Source organism: Quercus lobata, chromosome 9, assembly GCF_001633185.2.
Source record: "Quercus lobata isolate SW786 chromosome 9, ValleyOak3.0 Primary Assembly, whole genome shotgun sequence".
Taxonomy (NCBI): domain Eukaryota; kingdom Viridiplantae; phylum Streptophyta; class Magnoliopsida; order Fagales; family Fagaceae; genus Quercus; species Quercus lobata.
In genome coordinates, this window is record NC_044912.1 from 40,779,628 (window position 1) to 40,798,670 (window position 19,043).

A 19,043-nucleotide genomic window follows, 5' to 3' on the forward strand; every position below is an offset into this window, starting at 1 on the left:
TCAGCCATATTTTGAATTCTTGATTGCCTTCAAAAGTTACTAATGATATTAAGGAAATTTTCATGAATTCGGGATGTGCTTGATCATAAAGGAAAGTATCCATTTTATGTGAAAGAAGGGATTGCATAAAAGGGGGGAAAAAGGTGGACCAAAGGGTTAAGCAGATGGTGGCTTTAGGTGAGTTTAATTCTCATTTCTCACCCATTATTTGTTCTAGGGTGGATAAATTTTACACGATCCATGAACCCAACACGACATGACATGACATGAAATTAGTAGGTTATGGATTAAGGCTTAACGGTTTTGTGTCATTTTCAAATTAACACGATTGACCCATTTAATAAATGTGCCGTGTTCGTGTCCAATATATGGAACTCGTTTGACTCATTTCATTAAATGTATCATTTTACCAATATACCCTTCGAAATGCTAGGTATATAAACTTATTTGTTGTTGTGGTTTATTTTCTTTGTCATATTGTAATTGATTATTTGTAATATATATTTTTTTTGAAAATATTGATTATTTGTAATATTGAGAGAATACATACATATATAGTTTTAGTTATATGATTTTTTTTTAATGAGTCATGTGAGAGAATACATACATATATAGTTTTAGTTATATGATTTTTTTTAATGAGTCATGTGACATATTCAAATAATACACATAGATAGTATTTTAAATCACTACCTAGTATCTCTATCAAAAAAAAAAAAAAAATCACTACCTAGTATCTAGTATATTAAAGGAGATAACTCCTAAAATTGTTTGGATCTAAACTTTGTCAAAATTTTTTATAGGGAGATGAAAGACAATTAACAATTTAATTTTTAGTTTTCTAATGAAACCAAAATGCCCTTCAATCATTTCATCCCAACTCAAAAAGCAAAGAGTTTTTGTAACTCAATTGGTTGGCACTTGTGGTGTTTATAAGGGAGACATCCATAGTTCAATTGCCCCTTCCCATTATAAATTATAAATATCAGATTATTAAAAAAAAAAAAAAGAAGAAAAAAAAATCCTCAAATCAACGAATTGAAAAAACAAAACAAAACAAAAACAAAAGAACTACCACACGTCACACAGAAATCACAACTCTTTTACAAATTAGAATAAAACCAACACATATGATTTTATAATAAAAATAAATAAAAACAAAGATAACTTAATTACTTGATGAAAAATGATATGGGATTCTTAAAAATTATGAATCTCACTTAAAAACTGCTCAAAATTGAACAACTAGTTTCCAAAAACCTTAAGGGCCTTGAAATGTGTGCATTGGCTGGCCATGGTTCATGATCTGGGGTTCATTTTGTTACTAGTTCTCTTTGATTTCAGTGGACTTTGTCGTTTGAGGAAATGAAAGAAAGAAAGGAAAGTAGTGAAAGAGACTCTACCCATTGGGTTTAGACATTTTGGGTTAAGTGTGTCTCTATATGTCATATTAACTACTTAATCTCCCCAACATAATCACCACCCTAATTGTAAAATCTTTGTTAATTGCACCACAGAGCTTGATTGACAATTAAAATTAATGAGCATGCTCCACCCTTTTTGAATTTACAACTAGATATTGTCATCAAAGTATAAAGGGACATTAAGTGATTATACTTTTTTTCATGATAGCAGGGATCAAGGATCACACAATAGAAAATAATCCAAACAAGGCGTATCTTAATTTAATACCAATTGGAAAATGCTCTTGCACTCCAAACGCATGGCTTTATACCAATTTTACTGATTATTAGTTTATGGTCCAAGTGACTAATTTAATGGTTTCATCAATAATATAAACAAGGCAGTAATCAAGAAATTAATCACACCAAAACTCATGCAACTAGCACTGCAAGTTGTTTATGGCATGAAAACCTAAAACAGTAAAAACACTTCAGGGTTGCACCCAATTCACCAAATCCACTAAGAAGATATTTGTGATACAAAGTAACTTACAAAACCTTCAATATATAAGTAATTGTTCTTGCATCCGGGCTCCCCACTTCTACTAGCAATAGTCTACACCAATTATTTATCTTCATAGCAATCCAATAACACAGGTTAATTGCTAACTACAAATCCGATCTCTTGGATACTCCATTGTTTGGATTAAACCTCCTCTCAAAGGTTTAGCAATATGCAAAGGTGGAGGTATTTAAGTTGCGATGGTTTTTTTCTCAAGGGTTTGGTAGTCTCTACATTCTTCTACTAATTTTAGGGTTTTTATTTTCATTCATATATGTGTCACAATTGAGGATGGGTTGGCTACAAAAATTATGTGGATAAACTAATTTTGAACTTCCTAGGCGAACTCACTCGATTGAGTTTTGAGTGAGTTTCAGGTGAATTGTTGTGTAACTGAATTTTGAATTATGACAACTTTGCTCAAAGTCTCACCTAACATATTGATTCTTGCTTTAATGAAATTCCTGTTGTAGCACTTTGAACTCTTTCGTTTGAATATAATCTTCAATGACATTATGCAATTTACAATTTAATTAGAAACTCAAATACATGGAAATGTGCAATTACAACTAAAATTTTTGAATCGGAATTTTGCCAACACTAAATATCCTAACACCATCAAAACAAAACAACTCATTTTGTTGTTCAGATATGTTTTTCCACGTGTGAACTATCATCTTACAATATATACGACAATTATTTGCCTTTATTTAGTTTGCCAATCCATAATATATTACAATGCATTCAAAATCTTATATTTAATTGGTGTTCATGACAATAAAATTTTATCAAATAAAACAGTGATAAAAATGAAAAGTAACAGATGCCCTAAGGGTATTAGTTTAGGAAATATTTTTAGAAACTTTTTATGGGAAAAGAAAAAAATTACTATTTTTTTTAATATAGTTTTTCATATTTTCCAAGAAAATAGTATACAGACTTTTATAAAATGGTCTATTAACAAATTCTCTAAAAGCACCCATTAACAGAGCTCATCATATTATTAGTGCAATGTAGTACAAACCAATTCCAAACGAGAGTTGGATGTGACATTTATCATTATGATCGACCTAACTTTAGGGTTTTGCAGTTTGCTAGTTTGATGTTAACCAACTAATGTTTGCTTGTTTGATATCAATGGCCATACATTTATTCATGAAGTACAATAGCTTTTATCTCACAGGAAATCATACAGTAGCACGTAAAGCCTCCTCTAATGCTTTACTGTCAGTAGAAGCAGCTATGTATTTGATAAGAAAGTCTTTGTATAGCAAGGACTTATAAAGCGCTGGGTAGCTTGCGTCAACCAAACTTTTTGCTGGTTCTATAAGTGTTTCATTTGATGGATTAATAAAGTAGGAAGCAGTTGTTCGAGCTACATTTGAATTTGTCACCACTCGATGTTCAGCACCTTTCAGCTTCCCGTTACTGATAATCTACAACTCAATGTGACACAATTCCAAGAACAATAATTAAAAAAGCCATTAAAGAAACTAGTTAATTGCACCCAGAAAAAAATAATAAAAAATGAGATAATTACACTTTGCAGTTTGCATAATAAACCATGAAAACTTGCAATCACCATCCTAATTATAATAAACTTTGTAAATTGCATTGAATAGCTAAATTGACTATATATAGAGATTAAATTCTATAAGAACGTGGTGTAAAACCCATGTTTTACCCCTCCAATCCTAACATGCCACATCATCTTATCATATATTTAAGAATAAACACAATTACACTCAATCAATTCTAATACCCATACATAAATCCAACCAAATTGGGAATCTATCGAGTTGTTATTAGGTGTGGTAAGATATATTGAATTTTAAGTAAAATGCTGATGTAACAATCATTTATTGAATGTTGTAAAACATGAGTTTTACACCCCATCCTTATATAATTTAATCTCTAAAATTAATGATAACTTGAAAGTTACATTTTTTTCCCACTTAATGAACTATAATTTTTATGGTCTATGTGCAAGCACATGTTTGTTAATTTTAACCACCAATCACGTTGCGGGATGTAATTAAAAATAAAAAATAAAAATAGTCACAATTTGGGTGATGATGGTAAGTCTTCATGGTTTGGGGTACAAGTTTAGGTGGTTTTCTACTACTATCCCTAAAAGAAGATTTGATTAATTATTTTTATGATTTTATAAGAGATAAGGTTTTTTTTTTTTTTTTTAGTTACGCTTTAGTAGGCATATTGACAATTTTTTTTTTCATAAAGCGAGTGTGAAATACGTATTAGAATACTATTTGTAACAACCTATGTTCGTATTAGGTTACTATTTGTAACAATCAGAGCTTTTTGCAATCGTGTAGTATCACACCCAATGTAAGAGCCAACAATTGTTTACATAACGCCTTCATAATTCAAATCATTACTGTGAAGTATCACACATCAAATGAACTATCGGCTAATTTTCACTTTTCACTAGTTAAACATCTTATTGTTATGAATGAGCAAGTATCTATTCTATACTATTAATAACAAGATTTTTTATTTGGGTTTCAACATTTTGTGTACTAAAATATCCTCACAAAAATTCTTAAACTCTCTAAAATACTCCTATCTTTTAGTTAAATAATTTTATGTTAAAAAAACACAAACTAGTTAAAATAGTAATTTACCGTTACTAAGTTTTATGTTTTTTCCTTTATCTTCTCAATTTGGCCTAAAATTTATGACACTATTTCTTTCTCATATTTAAACATTATTCTATGTTATTTTACCTCTTTCTTTAAAAAAAAAAAAAATGCGATTATTTATATATTACTTTTAAACATTATAACATTAAATAAAAATAAAAAATAAAAAAGAGCATTATATAGGATAATTACTAGTGTACCCAAAGTACACGCAAATAAATTGTGACTTGTGTGCTATGTGTACCCTAAAGTGTTTGTAATGGTCACCATTCTATTGTATCATATTATATATAATAAAAGTTGGGCTTAAACGTTGTAGTTGCACCAAGTGATGGCACCAAATTGCAGAAATTTTTTTAAATTTTTAGATTTAAAAAAAAAATATATATATATATATATATATATAAGTTTTCTTCAATTATAATTTCTAAGTGGATAAAAACCTTAATTTGATTAAATATATCACTGTATCTAATTATAATTAGGATTTCTAATTAACGTGTTTGTTGTTATCCCATGAAAAAAATAGAATAAAAAAGGTCATAGTTTTATGGATAGAATGAAAAAAAAAATGTTGATATCAACATAATGTTAAAAAAATATTTAAATCGTATTGAAAATAGAATTGTTAATCAATGTGTTATATTACCAAACTAAAAAATAAATAAATAAATAAGTAAATAAATAAAGGTCATATGAAATTATGAATAGAATGAAAGGCAAAAACCAAAATTAAAAAAAAAAACAAAAAAACAAAAAAAAAAAAAAAAAAACAAAACAAAAACAAAAAAAAAAAAAAAAAACAAAACAAAACGTGATTGATCTGTAAGGAAATAGGATATGATTTTTTTTTTTTTTATTAAAACCTAATTATCAAACGTAGAAATTTAAAAACAAAATAAAATAAATACACAAAGAACAAAACTAATTTATCCTAAGAAGTGATAAAACAATAGAAGAAAGGTTGATAAGAACAAATAATTTGTTATATTTATCTAAAAAATCATTGTAATTAAAATAAAATAAAAACCCACAAAAAAGAAGAAGTTGTTATCAACATAACTTTATCCAAAGAAGTTATAAAAGCAACTAAAGAAAAGTACAACTAATTTGTAATAATCTTTTCCAAAAAAAATGTATAGTTTCTCTATCTTAAAATTCTATATCAATTAGGTTATGTTCCATCTACTTTGCATGGGCAAAAATCGTTTATTGTATCCAACGAATCTAAGATAACAGATGTTATGCCATCACGAAAGGTAGGTACAATCTAGATGCAATTTGTAACATTAAGATGGAAAGGTAAGGAAATTTGTGTTATTATTATGTTCGATCTATCACCCTATCACAATCTCAATCCAACAACAAACAACAAAGGTTAGTGATTCTCATACTTATTTTTTTTAGTAGGAATTGAAAGCTAATTATTAGTACTTTTGAAATAGAGTTGTTTTTCATTATGGAGTCAAACATTGTTGTTTTTCATTAGGGAATTGGATCTCTTAAAGGATCGATGAAATTCATGTTCCGTTCGCTTTCTTTTATATAGTTTTAGATATATTATTTTATCTTTATTTCAATTTTGTCATAGGAAACTCTTAAATTGACATTAAATTCAAAGGTTGTATAATATACATTTTTATTTTTAATTTAGTTTAATTTTCTTTCTGATTTATATTTTCAATTTTAGCTATTGGTATATGTTTCATTCCATTTGTTATATGTTGTAATAGTTTTTTCTTAAAATTTATTTTCGATTTTTTCATAGGTCATTCCAAGCAAGCATCCTATAAAATTGTTGAAGACTCCCAAATTGACATACAATTTAAAGGTTGTAATCTATGTTATTCTATTTTTTTAACTTAGATTTTAATTTATTTCTGATTTGTATTTTCAATTTTAGTTATTGCTATATAAATGTTATTTTATATATTTTCTTTTTTTCTTTTTTAGTGTTGTCGTAGAAGATTCCATGGGTTCTAAGATTGTTGAAGACTCTTGACACTCAATCCCAAGGATGTAAAGAAAAAGTTGTATAGGCTTTTAAGGTAGATTCCCATTTTATCTCAATTTTAATATTCGTCCTTTTACTTATTCTTAATATTGGATTTTGAGGTAGATTCCCTTTTTATTTCATTGGTTTTTATTTTTTATTTTTTATAATTCGATAACTACACCAAGACTATTTCTTGGGTTTCATAGAATGCATTATTAACATTTTTTTTTTCTTTGTGACAAGTGTTTACACTGTTTGGTTATTGAAAATTAAAAAAATATTACCAATAATTTACTCTACATAAAACTCTATCATCTAAAATATAAATTCTCTTCAACTGTAATTCTGTTACTAAATGTTTGTGGGAGTTTAAATAAATTTAATTCAATATATATAATAAAATTTATATACTATATACCACACTTGCATGAAGTTATATATATTATAAAATTAATCCATTTTATCATATGGTTCACTTATTATCAATATGATTATAATTTATTTCCATATAAATTTTAAATAAGTCGTGCATTACCCAAGTATAATACAATGTAGAATTTCGACTACATCATCAAGTAGGCTAAGAGTTGTGATACTCAATCAATTCTCTTATATTATATTTTATATATATATATATAGATATAGAAAATGGAATTTTTATTTTTATTTTTTTAATGCTTATACATTTGGATAGCTTATAATTTGTGAATTTTATGTTGATACTGATTTAATGCTTAAATATTAATTAACATGGACATATTATTTTGTTAAATGTTGGTATCAATTTTTATTGTTTAGTTTTATTAGACAATTGGTACTGTTAAAAAGAATTATGAATAAAAATATTTCATTTAATTTATTATTTCTTAAATGCATTATTATATATTGTATTTAATAAGTTATTGACCAAAACCGTTCAACGCATGGGCATCCAACTAGTTTATATGTATACTAAGAGCTTGTGAAAATATATGTACCTGCAACGGATAACCAACGTTAACCACAAAAGCGTTAGGAATGGGTTCTACACCAATCCATTCCTCATCCTTGAAGACTTGAAGCCCGTATACATCACTTTGAAGAAGAATATTAATGAAAACTGGGTCCATATGTTTGCCCAAGCCCAAGGTTAAGCTTGGGTCTGGGCATGGCGGATAGTGATTGACCACCAGTGCTTGATTTCCACCAAGTCCACCAAGGCTGATTCCCAAGCCTTGGGAAATGAACTCCAAAATTCTAAAGCCCAACTTGCTTACTTCAGCTGTATATGGCCCAACAACTTCTCTGAAAAAGGTTTCACATGAAACACAATGATTTTCATTTTTGTTCTTACGACTCTGTTTGTTTTAGATGTTTTCTAAAAAATGAGTCATTTTTTAAAAATTATTTTTTATAAAAATATCTCATTTTTCAATGTTTGGTAGTAACTTTAAATGAATTGAAAAACAATCTCATAACTTTCCTTATTTAGTTTGTTGTGAGATAGAGTTGTTTTCCAAAAAAATTTAATGGAAAACAATGTCTAAAAATAAGTCATATTTTTTATGTTGATCAAAGATAGTTTTCCTTTGACTCATATTTTTTTATGTTATCAAACACTGGAAAACACGGAAAACTATCTTTACACAAGATTTTTCATCGAAACAAATGAAGCGTTATATATGTCCAAGTCACTACATGAAAGAACAAATTTACATGTCTATGACTATGAGAATTTACCGATATCTAGGTGGTTTTTCAGGCCAAAATTGGATGTATTTCTCTAGAGGATTACAATGATGCACCAATCCATCCCTCCAGAAGTGAAACTTTTCAGTTGCATAATTTGGACTGCTTGTGTAGATGTGGCAGCTCTTACTGGGGTCCTTTGAAGTTTCGATTGCCTTGTCCTTGGCAGATAATGCATGAAACTCCTTAAAAACACTCATGGCCTCATCCATTAAGTTGCTAGGGACTCCATGGTTGATCACCTATTAGTTGGTACAAAACATAGCATAACACAAACTTATAAAATATGAAAAAAGTTTGCCAAAAGTGGTTCATATTGTGATCATGTTTGATGCCAAGCATCTAGTAGGAATAAGTAAATCATTGTCTGATAAAATAATAGAAAGAAAAGATGTGGACCTGAAAAAATCCAAACTCTTGGCAAGCTTCCAGAATTTGTTGAATTAAATCTGTTTGATCATGACCCCTAAGATCAATCACTGGAATATTGTTGGCTAGAGGAACAGTGAGCTTCCCTGGTCTTTTTTCCGGTGGGAGTATATATGATTCTGGCAAGGATCGACCATTGCACCAGCTTGAAACAAGGTGCTCCATGACTTGCAACTCAGATCTATAAAGGAAAAGGAATGTCTGGTGTGAAGAGAGTGTCGGCGACCAACAAATTATACAAATCCTCTAAAAGCTTCCACGAGTTGACAAGTAGTTGAAGAAAGATAACATTACATTTTCCTCTTCTGTCGTATTGCACCACAACAAGTGGACCCTGGGCTCTTAAAAATGATACATGTTAATATGTTACCTTTTTAGTATGTATTATAGCACTGAATCATTATTTGCCTTTTGTTAGTTTTGCCAATCCATAATACTTTCTCAAAAAAAAAAAAAAAAAAAAAATCCATAATATGTTACCTTTTAAAGTTACTGAACCATATTACTTAGTAGGCACATTGGGATTTTTTTTTTTTTGGGTGTTAAATTTGTATTATAACACTATTAATTTGTCACAACTTATATAATATTTAAAAAGACTAGTTATAATTAGAGCTTTCAGCTTAGTAATAATCTAAATAACTTAGATTGACTTAATTATTTGGAAACTTCTTAGCTTGCATTGTGCTAGTAATGTAAACCTATAATTACTCTAACTAGATAATGTCCTCGTGCGTGGATGCTTGGTAATTTCATTTAACAATAGTTTTTTTTTTTTTTTTTGAGACCCATATATAATACTCATTTTGTTATATAGTTGTAAGGACAAAAAATTGGATTGGACCCAAAATTGGATTGGGTTCTAGCCCAAGCGGCCCAAACAATAAATTTGTAGAGCGCGGATGAAAGAACTAGATCTACTCCAGAAGAAAAATGATTAAATTTGGTAATATAAGATTGTTAGACATACGTAAGATGAGAAAATCTGTCCTCGGAGTAACTCGAGGAGTTTATATTATATTGTACTTGTTAAATAATAAGATTATACAAGAGTTCGCAGTCTTCTTCTCAAATTACTTGATTTTTTTCGATCCCCTTTTTTAGTACATCTTCCTAGGTTATATACTACAATCTTGGTATCATCCTTACCACACACGTGTAGATTAGATTCGGGGAACTCCTTCCTGTCCCATCCAGCAACTCCTAGAACCATCACCCTATAGCTGTAAGGCTGCTGGATCAATGTTCAAGCATCACTTCCACATTAATGCGGCCAGAGAGTTGGTTGAGAGGCATTTAATGCGGAGATAGCAGCCTTTGAAGATATTTGTTTGCCCTTTTCCTTTTCCTACCCCTTGTCCAACGTCCAACCCTTATTTGTGATGTAATTTTGAAGAAGGTCCATGATGATATGACACTCTTACTGACCTCGGACATTAGATACCGAGATGGCTTTTCTCCTCGGACATTCGTTGGACTTATCTCTTATTATCTCTACTCTTCTCTTTATTCCATTCCCCTTATAATTTCATCTAAACATCCTCGAATGGTCCAATGTCCTCGGATTGGGCCATAGGCTCAATTAGTACAGCCTTAACAGTACCTCCTAATTAAATGGCTCCCACAATAACCCCTCAAAATCTTGCTTTTCGACTCCTCGGGAGAAAATGATGATTTTGACGTCCTCAGCCCTTCTTGTTTAAATTCCTATTCTGTATTCCTGATCTCCTATATGTCTTTTTACCTATTCAAGGCACGCTCCTGACGCTTCGGCGTCTAGAGTGCGCCATCATTAAATTTCAGCAACGCCTTTGTCGCCCACGTTCAATGGTAGGATGTAAATCGTATAGCGGGAGATTTTTCTCGTTTTACGAAAGGGAACTTTCCCGCTTGTAATTTTTGTGTCACTATAAATAGCTTTTCAAATCAATTCTTTTTCTTACTTTCTACAATCACACAATTCTAGAGCTAATACACTGAACCTGTCTCTCTCTTTCATCTCCCTGTGCGTCCGAGGACCCCTTTTCAAACCTGTAAGTCTTCTTAAACCCTTTAGTTTTCATTTTAAACTTGTTAACTTTTCTTCGAAACCTCTTAGAAAAATGGGTAAGTTCAAATACTTAGTCGAGTCCGAGGAGGGTATGAGGAGTTTTAGGGCTAAGTATAGGATCCCACCAACAGTAGGCATGAGGTACACTGCCCAGGGAGAATGGGTCGATGCTAGGAAAACAGGAGAGGTGGTCATTCCCATGATTGTCTTCATAGAGGGTGAGATGACCATTCCCATGGGTATTATTACTAGGAATTATCTTAGATTTTTTAGGCTATCTCCCACACATTGTGCTCCAAATATGTTTAGGGTCTTGGGGAGTATAGAAGCTTTAAACGAGAGAATGAACCTAAACTTGACCCACCACGATGTGAATTAGGTATACAATCTGTATAATTTGAAGAGGCAAGGATATTACCTCAAGTCGAGGTATCCCGAAGTAAGGCTAATCTAGTGCCTCCCCACTTCAAACAAAAATTTAAAGGTGGATTTCCTTATCTTTTCTGGGGAATGGCACGACAGCCTACCCTGTCCAATGGAGGAGGGAGAACCAGGTAAAGGTATAGCCGTAGATTCATGAATTTTGGTTTACATTTATTTTTCGTGTCTCAATATTCTTGTTTCTAATGAAACCCCATTCTAATTCAATGATTTTGCAGACAAGTGTGCTACCAAACCCAAGCTCAACAAAGCAAGCTTGGATAGGATCTTGCAAGTCGAGGTGTACGTGAACGAAGCTGACGGTTAACTCCGAGCAGCTCATTTGATCCTTGGATACACACCCCTCTGGTTCGCGTTCCAAGCCCCTAAATACGTAATCAAAGCTCGCGACTCTCGGCTCCACTGTATCAATGTTGCCTACCAAGGGTTTGTTGTTCTAAAGGGTGTTCCACTCCCTAAAGATACTTCCCGCACCCAACCACTTTTTGTTGCCACTCCTTTAGTAGGAGTATCCTCATCCCAGCTCATTCTCGAGGAAGAGGAAGAAAGAAAAGAAGAAGAAGAAGAAGAAGAAGAATAAAGGAACCCAGAGGAGGTCGTAGATTTGTCAAATTCCTCGGACGAATTCGAGATTTTCAACTAGACTCTACCCCCGAGGACGTTTTTGACGAAATGGGTGTCCAGAGGAAGCCCCAGAAGAGTTTAATGGAGCTGATAGAAAATCAACCTAGAAAAGGTGCATCAGGGAAATCCACACAGTCTCAGATTCTCCCTTCTCTTCCCAAATCTCCTCCTCCTGCTCCTCAACCACTTCAACCTATCAAACCTAAACCTACTGATCCCAAAAGGAAAAAGGAGCAGAAAGGGAAAGAAGTGATTAAGACCGGGAGATCTAGTTCGATCCATGAAGAAGAGGCTCAACGAGCTGCGAAGCAGCAAAAGGTCAGCCACGCATCACAACGGGGCCTGGAGAGGTCGGACACTCAGCCTCTAGAGCCACAAGCTTGGCTTCCGGCACCCATGCATGGCTGGGAGCCCGTAAGGGATGATGCATCACTCAGGGACTTCAACGGGGGTATTGGGTTCCACATTGCCTCGGCTGTGGAGGAGGCCTTGCTGCTTCCAAAAGACACGTCCGACCTGCAGAGCATGAGGAAGAATGAGGTCTTCCTTAATTGTAAAAGATATCTGGGCATGGTATAATGTTAACCCCCCCCCCCCTTTTTTTTACTTATAATTGTTATTTATAGACATATACTTTCTGTTGGCTATGGTATTGATCCTTTTTTTTTTTTAGGCTGTCAAAGCCACTTTCAGGCTTGAGGAAATTACCAATAACTACTACTAGCAGTTGGAAGATGAGAGGAAAAGACGAACGACAGCTGTGCAAACACTTACCATTGCTGAAAATAGCAATGCTGACCTAAAGAAAAAGCTAGCTAAGGAGCAGCAAGCTCGCCACAGTGCTGACTCGGCCTTGGATGACGTGTAGAGGCAAGCCGAGGACTAGAGGAAGTGTCTGCACAAGACAACTGATCAACTGACTGTTGTCAGGGAGCAGATGGCAGCACTCAAAAAACAACTTGAGGAAGCCCAAACGCTGAAAGATCAGGCTGAAAAGTCCAAGGCCGAAGCTGAGAAGGCAAGGATTGAGGCCGAGAAGGCTAGGGACAAGGCCGAGTAGAAGGGTTATGACCTTGGAGTAGCTGAGACCGAGGAAACCCTTAAGGTAGAGGTCCCAACTGTGTGTCGCATTTACTGTGCCCAAAGTTGGGATGAAGCCCTTAACCGAGCTAGGGTTGAGGCTTCTTCTGAGTTGAGGAAACCAGAAAATGTGTTTTACCCTTCTGCAATACGAGCCTCGAACCTTCCTTCTGCTCAAGATGAGGTGGCTTCTACAATTGTTGATCCAAATAAAAAAGTACAGCCTTAGGATCCTCCTCTTCCCAGCCAGCAAGGGCCAACAAAAGAACCCGGTGTTTCCCAAGAAGTACCCTCAGACAAGGCTACAGTTGTTCCGGAGGTAGGAGCAGCTTCCCAAGGCTTTCAGCAAGACTTGGCTTCAACTGTCATGCCCGCTGAAGGAGCCTCCAAAGATAAAGAAGGAACAACTACCTCAGAGGCAGATAACCCAGCAAACAAAACTTCCAAGCTTCAGATCAAGTTGAAGAAATGAGCCTTGCCTTGTAATATAATTATGACTTTTGTAAGGGATTTTGTCCCCCCCTTTTTTTTAGACATATTTTAATGAAGTATGCATTTTTAACCTCTTGAATTCGTTTGAGTTATTATTCATTTCATTTTTATTTTATCTGTTTTGTTACTTTGGTTTTGAGTAGTTTTCATCTTGACTACCCTTTGTTTGTACAAAAGAAAAAACATAGTTCACACATGCTTTTAATTGGCATTTAAAATGGACGATAACCATTGAATCCATAACATTACATAGACATATTTTGAATACATACATATATATATATATATATATATATCTATTCTAACAAGTATAATCTCAAGTAAACATCCAAACGTATATCTATTCTAACAAGTATAATCTCAAGTAAACATCCAAACGTTTGATTAAATAAAGTTAAATCCGGAGCACCTCAGTATGCTCTAAATGATGCTCATAGGCTTATTGAGGTTTATATCTTTACTAGGTGATCACAAACCCTGTGATCCGAGAATGGAAATTAAGGGTTTACTCCCTTTAAGTGCTCAAGTTCGTGTTGAACTAGCATTTTGATAGTACAAGGGTGTATCAATTTCTATTGAACCTGTTTAGTGCTTCAATAGATGTCAGAAGGTATTAATTTCCACTAAGTTTGTGGTCTGAGGAACCTAACATAACTTAATTTCTGTTTAATACTTCAATAGATGTCATAGGGTATTAATTTCAACTAAATTTGTGGTCCGAAGAACCTAACATAACTTAATTTCTGTTTAATACTTCAATGGATGTCATAGAGTATTAATTTCCACTAAGTTTGTGGTTCGAGGAACCTGACATAAATTAATTTCTGTTTAATATTTCAATAGATGTCATAGGGTATTAATTTTCACTAAGTTTGTGGTCCGAGGAACCTGAAATAACTTAGTTTCTATTTAATACTTCAATAGATGTCATAGGGTATTAATTTCTACTAAGTTTGTGGTCCGAGGAACCTGACATAACTTAGTTTCTGTTTAATACTTCAATGGATGTCATAGGGTATTAATTTCCACTAAGTTTGTGGTTCGAGGAACCTGACATAACTTAGTTTCTATTTAATACTTCAATAGATGTCATAGGATATTAATTTCCACTAAGTTTGTGGTCCGAAGAACTTAACATAACTTAATTTCTGTTTAATACTTCAATAGATGTCATAGGGTATTAATTTCAACTAAATTTGTGGTCCGAAGAACCTAACATAACTTAATTTCTGTTTAATACTTCAATGGATGTGATAGGGTATTAATTTCCACTAAGTTTATGGCCCGAGGAACCTGACATAAATTAATTTCTGTTTAATATTTCAATAGATGTCATAGGGTATTAATTTTCACTAAGTTTGTGGTCCGAGGAACCTGAAATAACTTAGTTTCTATTTAATACTTCAATAGATGTCATAGGGTATTAATTTCTACTAAGTTTGTGGTCCGAGGAACCTGACATAACTTAGTTTCTGTTTAATACTTCAATAGATGTCATAGGGTATTAATTTCCACTAAGTTTGTGGTCCGAGGAACCTGACATAACTTAGTTTCTATTTAATACTTCAATAGATGTCATAGGATATTAATTTCCACTAAGTTTGTGGTCCGAAGAACTTAACATAACTTAGTTTCTATTTAATACTTCAATAGATGAGGAAATACATGACATATGATTGGAACAAATTAAAGGGAAATAAATAGGACTATTTTTTATTAATAATAATACCTTTTTAGAATGTTTACATTCCAAGGGTAGAGTACAACTTTTTCATCTAGATCTTCCAAATAGTAGACACCTATTCCTGCCATTGAAGTGATCCGATATGGTCCTTCCAAATTAGGCCCCAATTTTCCCTAGGCTGGATTCTTGGTGGTTCCCAAAACTTTCTTCAGTACCAGATCTCCTACAGCCAAAGGCCTTAGCTTTACATTTGTATCATAACCTTGCTTGAGCTTATGCTGGTAGTAAGCCAGTTGGACCATTGCATTCTCCCTTCGCTCTTCGATCAAATCCGGACTCCTTTCCAACAACCCAACATTACCGCCCGGGGTAAATGCACTAGTTCTCAACATTGGGAAACCAGTTTCCAGATGGATTATGGCCTCGGCTCCATATGTCATTGAGAAAGGGGTCTCTCCTGTTGACCGTCAAGGCGTTGTTCGATACGTCCAAAGGACATGTGGTAATTCCTCCACCCATTTTCCCTTTGCGTCGTCCAACCTCTTTTTAAGTCCATTCACTATAACCTTGTTAACAGCTTAAGCTTGCCCATTCCCTTGAGGATAGGCCGGAGTGGAATATCTATTCTTTATCCCAAGGTCAGAATAGTATTGCCTGAAGGCTTTGCTATCAAACTGAAGGCCATCATCCAAGATAAAGGTGTGGGGAACCCCGAATCGAGTAACGATATTCTTCCAGATAAACCTTTTAACATCTACGTCCTTGATATTAGCCAAAGGTTCAACTTCGACCCATTTAGTGAAATAATCTGTACTGACCAGCAAATACTTTTTATTTTCTAGTGCTTTAGGAAAAGGACCTACATTATCTAAACCCCACTAAGAAAAAGGCCAAGGGCTAGAAAGAGGATTAAGAACTCCTCCAAGCTGGTGGATGTTTGAAACGAATCTCTAACATTGGTCACATTTTCTAACATACTCTTGCGCTTCTTTTTGCATATTTGGCCACCAGTATCCTTAAGTAATAGCCCGATGAGATAGGGATCTTCCCCCCATGTGACATGTAGTTCCTCTAGGAGTGACTTTGATGTCTCGGGATGTACACAAAGCAAATATGGCCTAGAAAAAGAACGTTTATACAACTTTCTGTCATCAGACAACCAAAACCAAGGAACTTTCCTTCGTATTTTCTCAGTTTCTGGTTTCTCCTCAGGCAATATATCCCTTTCGAGGAATAACAGTATAGGGTCCATCCAACTCGACTCCAAATTGACTTGATGGATCTGGAGCATTTCTTTCCTCATTGGGGTGGGAATGCACAAATCCTTGACAATTATTACTCGGGGCAAATTCCGTGCCAAGGAGGTGGCAAGGGTAGCCAAGGAATTTGCATGGGTATTTTCACCTCTGGGGATATGTGACAAATCGAAGGATTCAAATTTCATTTGTACACACCTAACTTGACCCAAATATTCCTGCATTCTTGTATCTCGGGCTTCCAGTTCCATTTTTACCTGGCCCACGATCAGTCTTGAATCTAAGAACATTTTCACTGCCTTTCCACCCATTTTCTGGACCATAGTCATTCCCATCAGCAAAGCTTCATATTCCGCTTCGTTTTTTGTAGTCAAGAATCCCAGCCTCAAGGAGTTTTCAATGATGATCTTTTCGGGGGATACCAGAACTAGCCCCACTACTGCTCCCAATTGGTTTGCTGCTCTGTCCACATATACTTTCCAGGATGAGGTGCCCTGTGTGGAGATTAGGCCAACCGATTTTTCATCCATGCCATGTTGCTTCACCTCTGCTTCTTCTGGAAGTTCAGCAAACTCGGCTACTAGATCGGCGAGGACCTGGCCTTTCACAGAGGTACGAGGCATATATTTGATGTCGAAAGCCCCCAAAATCGTGCCCCATTTAGCAATCCTCCCAGTATAATCCGCACTTCAAAGTATGGACTTGAGTGGTAATTGAGTTAGAATCACCACGGTGTGCACCTGAAAATAATGGGGGAGTTTTCGTGTAACATGTACTACTACCAAGATAGCCTTTTCTAGTGATAAGTACCGCACCTCGACTTCATGAAGTGACTTACTTACGTAATAGACTAGTCTTTGGATGCCACTGTCTTCTTGTATCAGAACAAAACTTACTGCATGAGAGGCTACCGCCAAATATGCAAACAGGACCTCATCCACCTCAGGACTGGACATGATAGGTGGCCAAGATAGGTACTCTTTCAGCTATTGAAATGCTACAACACATTCCTCAGTCCATTCAAATCTTTTCCATTTATGCAGTAAAAGGAAAAAGGGTCTACACCTATCAGCTAACCTAGATATAAATCGGTTCAAAGCAACAGTCATCCTTGTCAGTTTCTACACCTCCTTGGGATTTCAAGGTGCTTGTAAGCCATTAATGGACTTAATCTGATCTGGATTCACCTCAATTCCCCTGTGAGTCACCATGTAGCCCAAGAACTTTCCAGAGCCTACACCAAATGAACACTTTGAAGCATTCAAACATAACTTGTGCTTTCTCGGAATTCAAAAAATGTTCGCAAGACCTCCCACATGCCTAGACACCACTTTGCTCTTTACAACCATATCATCGATATAGACTTCAACGTTCCTGCCCAATTGTGGTAGACCCTCCATCATCCATTGATAAGTAGACCCTCCGTTTTTCAAACCAAAGGGCATCACTTTGTAATGATAGTTTCCAATAGGAGTAACAAAAGTTGTCTTTTCTTGATCATCTAATGCTAATGGTATTTGGTGATATCCTTGGTAGGCATCTAAAAAGCTCATCCGAGGATGACCTACTGTTGCATCCACCAACTGGTCTATCCTAGGCATAGGGAAAGGATCCTTGGGACAAGCCTTATTGAGGTCCGTGAAGTCCACGCACACTTGCCACTTCCCAGTCTTCTTTTTAACCACCACCGTGTTGGCTAACCATTGGTGGTAAAAAACTTCCTTGATAGCCCTAGCCTACTTGAGCTTAGCCACTTCATTTCTAACAGCCTCGGTGTGTTCTTTTGATGGATGCCGAGGTGGCTGTCTCTTCAGAGTGATGGAGGGATTAACATTAAGATGATGACAAATGAAACTCGGGTCTATACCCGGGGCTTCATACACGCTCCATGCGAACACATCAACATTTTCTCTGAGGAATTCAACCAATTGCTCTCTTTCATGCAGAGACAGTTTAACTCCAATCTGAAAGAACTTCTCCGGATCATCACCAACGATTACCCTTTCCAAATCTTCGCATCTCGCCTCGTTGGCTGGTTCGTTGATGGGTAACGCCGGGGTTTCTGATTACTATAAACCATTATCAACGGTGGCCAAGGTCTCCGCCTCAAGCTAATGTTAGATAATCGTTACCAGGCATTGTCGGGTTGCAGCTTGATTTCCTACTATCTCCAAAACCCAGTCTCCGGATGGGTACTTCATCTTCTAGTGTAAAATAGAGGAGACGACCCTTAGGGTATGAAGCCAAGGTCTACCCATAATGACCGTGTAGGGAGAGAAAACATCTACGACTATGAAGTCCACCTCCACCACATCCGTACCGGTTTGCACAGGTAATCTGATCTGACCTTTAGGGATGAACATTTTTCCTTCAAAACTCACCAGAGGAGAACCGTAGGCCGTCAATTTCTTAGGTTTCAAATTTATCCCCCTATACAAGTCAGGGTACATTATGTCAGCAGCATTACCTTGGTCAATCATCACTCTTTTCACGTCGTACCCACCAAATCTCAATGTAACCACAAGAGCATCATTATGGGGCTGTATGGTTCCAACTTTGTCCTTATCTGAAAAAACCCAACACTAATGGGGCGCCCATCTTGGCTTTCTTAGGCATTGAGCTAGACTCCTCAGCT

The 19,043-nt window shown here is 34.8% G+C and overlaps 2 protein-coding genes across 2 annotated transcripts; one reads left to right on the forward strand and one right to left on the reverse strand.

Moving 5' to 3' along the window:
* Nucleotides 1-2,930: 2,930 nt before the first annotated feature.
* LOC115959171 (hyoscyamine 6-dioxygenase-like) lies at nt 2,931-9,056 on the reverse strand. The gene is made up of 4 exons (XM_031077483.1): nt 8,752-9,056; nt 8,344-8,594; nt 7,602-7,908; nt 2,931-3,401 (listed from the first exon to the last, which is right to left on the reverse strand). The coding sequence occupies exons 1-4, from the start codon at nt 8,944-8,946 to the stop codon at nt 3,153-3,155; spliced, it is 1,002 nt and encodes a 333-aa protein (XP_030933343.1). The 5' UTR covers nt 8,947-9,056; the 3' UTR covers nt 2,931-3,152.
* Nucleotides 9,057-11,944: 2,888 nt separating this feature from the next.
* LOC115961742 lies at nt 11,945-13,448 on the forward strand. Its single transcript, XM_031080669.1, has 5 exons — nt 11,945-12,469; nt 12,624-12,760; nt 12,827-12,952; nt 13,043-13,160; nt 13,206-13,448. The coding sequence occupies exons 1-5, from the start codon at nt 11,945-11,947 to the stop codon at nt 13,446-13,448; spliced, it is 1,149 nt and encodes a 382-aa protein (XP_030936529.1).
* The last annotated feature ends 5,595 nt before the right edge of the window (nt 13,449-19,043 follow it).